This window comes from Hypanus sabinus, chromosome 25 (assembly GCF_030144855.1).
Source record: "Hypanus sabinus isolate sHypSab1 chromosome 25, sHypSab1.hap1, whole genome shotgun sequence".
NCBI lineage: Eukaryota > Metazoa > Chordata > Chondrichthyes > Myliobatiformes > Dasyatidae > Hypanus > Hypanus sabinus.
Window position 1 is genome coordinate 1,338,321 of NC_082730.1, and position 6,856 is coordinate 1,345,176.

General features: G+C 49.8%; 1 protein-coding gene across 1 annotated transcript in view; it reads right to left on the bottom strand.

Moving 5' to 3' along the window:
* Nucleotides 1-6,856, bottom strand: part of LOC132380919 (ubiquitin carboxyl-terminal hydrolase 2-like) — a 60,389-nt gene that overhangs the window by 53,192 nt on the left and 341 nt on the right. The window contains exon 2 of the mRNA XM_059949864.1: nt 1,481-2,336. Coding sequence (XP_059805847.1) covers nt 1,481-2,302 — 822 coding nt within the window. The 5' untranslated portion in view covers nt 2,303-2,336. The remainder of the gene's footprint in view (nt 1-1,480; nt 2,337-6,856) is intronic.

Here is a 6,856-nt window from a genome sequence, read left to right on the forward strand (position 1 = left end):
GTCTGTAAGCTTTTGTTGACGGGCTTTTGGGCAGATCGGCGCGAGGGGGTCGAGAGAGAGGACGCAATGCTCTAAGCTGGGCGAGGATCGGACCCCAAAGAGGGGTCCGAGGCCGGGAGATTCTCCGAGGAGGGGGGGGAGGATGAAGCTAGATGTGCTTGGTTGACCACTCGGAGGGTCCTGAGCTGTTTGGAGAGTCCGAGGAGTTCGGAGGGTCCTGAGCTGCGAGTCGAGGAGTTCGGAGGGGATCGAATGGTGGCCAGAAGACTTCAGAAATTGAGCTCCAACGGCTGTGCACGTAGTGGTTTGGACTTTGATAAGTTTGGCGCCTTTTCTTTAATTTTCTCTTCATATATACTGTATCGTTATTAATCACTTAGTTATAGTAACCTTTATAAATTGTACTCATTTAATCGCATATGGTGTACTGTCTGTTTTTGGGTGAGGCGGGGACCTCACACAGCATCCACACCAGCTGATTACCCAGTTTGGCGGGGCCGAAGGCTACTCCCCCTAGACGAGAACGAGCTGAGCGAGCCTGAGGCAACCCAGGGGGTTACAATCGCATAAGAAACGTTTGATGGCTTTGGGCCTGTACACTTTGGAATTTAGAAAGATGAGGGGGGATCTCATTGAAACCTTTCAAATGTTGAAAAGCCTAGACAGACTAGACATGGAAAGGATATTTCCCCTAGTGGGGAGTCCAGGACAAGAGGGCAGTCTCAGGATAGAGGGGCATCCATTTAAAACAGAGATGCGGAGAAATTTATTTAGCCAGAGGGTGGCAACTGTGGAGGCCAGGATGTTGGGTGCACTTAAAGCAGAAATTGATAGTTCTCGATGGGCCACTGCTGGGGAGTGGGGCTGAGGATCAGCCATGATTTAATGGCAGAACAGATGAGGTGGGCCAATGGCTTAATCCTGCTCCTACATCTTATGGTCTTACGGATATTAGCACTGCCATTTTTCCAGGGTGATAATGGCCAATACCAGAGGACATCCATTTAAGATGACTGCAGGAAAATTTATGAGATGTCAAAGGTAGGTTTCTTACACACACAGAGTGCTGGGGTACCTGGAAAGTACTGCTGAGGGTGGTAGTTGAGACTGATACTATACAGACATTTATGAGGCTCTTAGATTGGCACATAGATGAAAGAAAAATAAGGGTACGGGCTCCATAGGAGGGAGGGGTTAGATTGATCATGGAGTAGGTTTATATATATCGTCACAGCATAGTGGGCTGAAGGATCTGTAATGTTCTGTGTTCTATGTAACAAAACACGGTGAGTGCTCCAAATCATAAAGAGCTGGGGAGACAGACAAGCCCAAGGGGCACCGTGGTCCATCAGAGATTGGAAACCAGTTGGGGGAGGTAGAGGTGAGGGGAACAGCATGGGGATGAGTGGCCAGTGCTGTGGACCAAGACAGGGTGGTTAGAGTGAGCTTGACAGCTGATGAAGGGCGAAGGGAGGCTCACCTGGCTCCTGTGCTGTTGCTCCTGGCTGGGGTGGTTCTGTCGGCCATGAGAGGGCGCCGCTGAGCTGTTGGAAGTCCGGGAGGTGCCAGGGAGGGGATCCATCAGCCCAGGCTGAATTGATCCCCCTCCTCCTCCCCCTCCCATCACCCCAGCTGGCCTCGCCTCAAGATCTCCACGCAGCCCCCGCAGAGAGGAACTGCGCCTCAGGACAGGCGCCCGTTCCTGGGTTTCCAGCCGCCCGAGGGAGGGTGAGCGGCGGAGCTCAGGACTGGACACCCGCTCTGAAATCTCCAACCGCCCCAGGGAGGGTGAGCGGCGGAGTTCAGGGCTAGGCAGGCTGCGCAGGCACTCCCGCACACCCCAGTGGTCCCGGGAACAGCCGGGCAAGGGCTGGGCAGGGGGCGAGGCAGAGGGAGAGGAGGAGGGGGAGGAAGACGGAGAGGAGGAAGATTGGTTGGGTAGCAGAGCAATTTTCATCCCCAGCGAGTGATCAGCCCGGATGGGGGCACGTTTTGTGGAGGAGCTGGAGAGGATGGGCTGCACTTGAGCCCGAGGCCCCCGACTCTTTGTCTCCAGCCTCCTCCCCCTCTGATCCAGTGGTCCAGGCCCCGGGGGCAGAGGGCGAGGCTTAGCTGGAGGCTGGCGGCTGGCAGGAGGCAGCTCGCTGGTCCTCACCCCACGGGGGGCCATCCTCTCCTGAATGGGGTCCCTCGGTACAGGGCGGGCTGAAACAGGCAGGGGACGACGGGTAGGTCTTGGGGTCAGGGGAGTAGGGAGGAGGTGGCTGTGATGAGGGGGGCGGAGTGAAGAGGGCTGAGGCATCTCTCATCACGGTGAGGCTGGAGGAATGACGGCCCTGTGGAGGGAAGCAGAGCAAATACAGTCAGTGAGGCAGGGCAATGAGGGAGAGGGATAACTGACAGATGATGTGAGGGAGCTGGATTAACATCAGTGCGGACACAGTCAATGGGGAAAGAAGGGTTACTGAGGGACAGTGACACAGGGTACTGGGGTGAGGGTCTACATATGGACAGTCACACAGGGTGTTGGGGGTGGGTCTATCTAGGGACATACAGTCACACAGGGTGTTGGGGTGAGGTTCATCTAGGGACATACAGTCACACAGGGTGTTGGGGTGAGGTTCATCTAGGGACATACAGTCACACAGGGTGTTGGGGTGAGGTTCATCTAGGGACAGAGTGACACAGAGTGCGAGGGTGGGTCGACCTATGGATAGTCAGTCACACAAGGCAATGAGGGAATTGAATTAATATCAATGCAGATACAGTTAGTAAGACAGGTTGCAGGGGGCAGTGGGTTTACTTGAGTCCCAGGGTCAGGGGCTCGATAAAGGGGGTCAGTAGGTATACAGTGACACAGAGCACGGGGAGAGGGGTTACTGAGGAAACTGGATTAACATCAGTTGGGATACAGTCAGCGACACAGGGCTCTTGGGGAGAGGGGTTACTGAAGCAGTTGGATTGTCAGTGGGGATAGTCAGTGATATTGGGGCAGAGGGGATTACTGATGTAAAGTGTGAAGGAACTGCATTCATATCTATGAAGACACCATAGGTGTCACAGGTTTGTGAGGGAAGTGGCAATAGGGATGCTAGGTGTTTGAGGCTGCTGAGAGTATGAGATCTGGAATATACTGTACCCTTTACACGCATGACTGTGCTGCCACACACAGCTCTCATCTGCTGATGACATGACACCGATTGGCCTCATTTCTAGCAGTGATGAGACAGCCTACAGAGGAGTGGTTAATACCCTGACACAACCTCAATGCCCAAAAAACAAAAGAGCTGATCATGGATTACAGGAGGAACAGAGGCTCAGCCCGATCAACATCAATGGGCCTGCAGTTGAGAGGGTGAGTAGTTTCAAGTTCCTCAGTATACACGTCACCAAAGATCTCACCTGGACTGTACACACTGGCTTTGTGGCAAAAAAAGCAGAACAACGTCTCTTCCACCTCAGGCGACTGAAGAAGTTCGCCATGGGCTCCCAAATCCTCAAGACCTTCTGCAGGGCACCATTGGGAGTATCCTGACTGGCTGTATCACTGCCTGGTATGGGAACCGCAACAACCTTGATGGCTAGGCACTGCAGAGTGGTACAGACAGCACAGTGCATCTGTGGATGTAAACTTCCCTCCTTTGAGGACATTTACAGCAGCAGGTGCAGAAAGAAGGCCTGAAAGATCATCGGGGACACCAGTCACCCCAACCATAAAGTGTTTCAGCTGCTTCCATCTGGCAAATGGTACTGCAGCATTAAAGCCAGGACCAACAGGCTACGGGACAGTTTCTTTCTACAAGCCATTAGACTTATAAATTCATGTCTGTACTTTGCAACAGAGTCAGAACACAAAAGATTTTTACTTCCTCACACTGTGAGATGGATGTAAGATTTAAATAAATTCAATTCAAAAATTCAATACAGTCAGGGAGCGAGTGTACTGCAATCATAGAAATTACAGTATCAATAACTGTTTATGGGGGACAAGTGAAATTTATTTCTTTCCCATCAAAATTCTTATCAACAGCAGAAAAAAGAAAGTGTTAAAGATATGAACCAGCTGCATCTTAGTTGCAAGGAAGGGTGAAGCAGCTATCTGTGATGGAGTGGCAGAATGTTCTGTAAATGGAGAAGGGTCAGGACTCTGGGTTTGGAGGGATCTAGTATCCCTGTAGCAGAACACAGGAGGTCAGAATGACAGGACGGTAAGTCATTCCTGGGGCAAGTGACTGGCTGATTTTTAATACAGGGGGAGCGTGTAACAGTGGGGAACGATCAGTAGTAGCAAATAGAGTGTTGATGGAACCTCACCTGTTGTGCATTTAAGGAGGGGATCTCCCAGTGTTGGGGGGGCAGTGCAGAGAAGGGTGACTAGGTTCATCGCAGGTGGTCTCACTAGCGAGGTTGAAGATAGTGGGGCAGTGCTAACTGGAGATTAGACCGATTGGGGATGCTGAGGGGGCCAGACCAGGGATGTTGGGGAGGTGGCTTTGGTCTGTGAGTCCCCTGATTTGAGATCGGTTTGACAATATTCATCAGAGTTTAGAGGACAGAGAGGTGATCATATTATAACACACGATTCTGAGGAGATCAAGAGTGCAAATGCTCAAGGGATAAATACTCTGAAGAATCTCATTGCGACTCTGCCTGGGAGATTGAGCATATACCATTAGATATACACAGCTTGGAGCTGTGTTGAATAGTCAGGAGGACGCTGAAGCTGGCTGGGAGTTCAGATGGCTGGGCAGTCAAGTGGTGGCTGCAGTTTAACACTGAGAGTGAAGGGATAGTGATACATTTCAAATATTAATTATGATTCTGGAAGCCATTTGGCCCCAACATGCGATTCTGAACAGAGCAATGCCAGTCACCCAATCCTTCCTTCTCCCCGTCACCCTGGACTGTTTCTCCCACACACACAACTATCAACACCTTTTTGATCTATTTGTCAGTTACTTACAGTAAGAGCAAATTAACAGCAGCAAATTCATTGACCCCCCCCCCCCCCCACAGTACCCCTGGGATGTGGGAGGAAACCGGAGCACTCAGGGAAAGCCATCAGGGAGAGGGTGCAAACTCCACACAGACAGCATCACAAGTCAGGATTTAAAATTAGCTTCTTGGAAATCAGGCTTCATGAAACAGAAAAATAGTGTTTAATGCAGCCTTATGTCCTGTTCTGAGCGTTGAAAAATATATAGGCTCTGGGGAGGGTAAGTATAGGGTTCCTCTCTGATTTTTCTGAAGAATACAAGAACTCTGGGGAGGGTGGGTTTTGGGATTCCTCACTGAATTTTCTTTAAAGTACAAGGGTTCTGGGGAGGGCGGGGATTGGGGTTTATTGAATTTTCTGGACAATACAAGGACTCTGGCAAGGGTGGGGGACAGGGTTCCTCAGTGAATTTTCTGAACAATACAAGGGCTCAGGGGAGGGTGGGGGGATCGGGGTTCACTGAATTTTCAGAAAAATACAAAGGTTCTGGGGAGGGTGGGGATTGGGGTTCTTCACTGAATGTTCTTTAAAATACAGGGAGTCTGGGGAGGGTGAGGATGGAATTTCCCAATGCAGTTCCAGTAAATGGGGAAGTTTAGAGGCACTACCGAAATTTGGAAGAGTGATCAACATGCTGAGCAAATCTGCAGATCAAACAGAAACTGTGCTTAGATGCTCAACCCACTAATTCCTCCAGCAGATTACTTGTTGACAAGGGATTTTAGTTGTGGTTGGAGACACTTGGAACAGAAGTGGCACTGATGGAGAAAATTTCAAAGCATGAAGGATACAGACAAGGCAACGGAAAATGAGGGTTCTGACAGGGAACAGCTCATGGACCAGGGTCATGGAATAAAGGTAGTGGGAAGGAAAAGCAGAAAGCCAATGGGAAGATTGGTTTCCCAGTGAGGGGTCAGGGTCAGGTGGAGGAAAATGAAGACTACCAGGGGTAAATGCAGTGAGGGAGAGGGGGAAAGATGCAGGATGTGGAGAGAGGAGGAAGGATGCGAGGTTGTTGAAAATGCTCGTACATCCCAGAATTAAGTCAGTGTACTGAATTGCCTGTACTGTGATTCTGATGTTGGTCGAAGGAGTTAACATAGTCAAGATTATTCTCCATGGTGTTTGAACAAGGGAACTGGATGGAAGTGAGTGACAATCCTGAAAGAGACAGGGATTAAGGGGAGAGCACAGGGGAACTAGGTGATAGTCTGGATCCACAATGAAAAGCAGGAAGGCGATTCTGAGCCTGGACTCACCATTGGTCTGTCTGCAAATCCCAGTGTCTCAGCCCATTTCAGTGGCCACATTCAAGGTTCGAGAAAGCTTGCAGAAGGGGTTTCCCAGAATGGCTTCTGGGATAGCATGAAGGACGGTCTGAGCAAAGGGAGCTGGGGTAGACACATTGGGGCTGGAGTCAAAGAGGGAGTAGCACAGTTCATGGGCATGGAATGTGGATTTAAAGTTTTTGCTCAGAAGATAAAAGGTGGGAATTATTGACAGTGTTTATATTATGCAGAGCAGTTTTGATCAGACTCTCGGTGTTTAGTGTCTATCAGTCTCCACAAGATGAATGGAAAGAGAACAAATTACAGGATCAAGGGAGCTTCCAGTAATAGGACCAGTAGTTGACTGACAAATGTCTGAACGATTTTTGCCATTTCTAGATGCACATTAACAAATGTTTGGTCTTTTTCACTGATTACTAATCATTACTGGGTCTACTGATTGGCCACTGCATTTAGTTGTTTACACGGATGAGCTTCTATTGCTTGGTTATTGGCCAGCATTGGGTTTAGTCATTGATAACTGGCCGGCATTGGGTTTAGTAATTGATAATTCACCGGCATTGGGTTTACT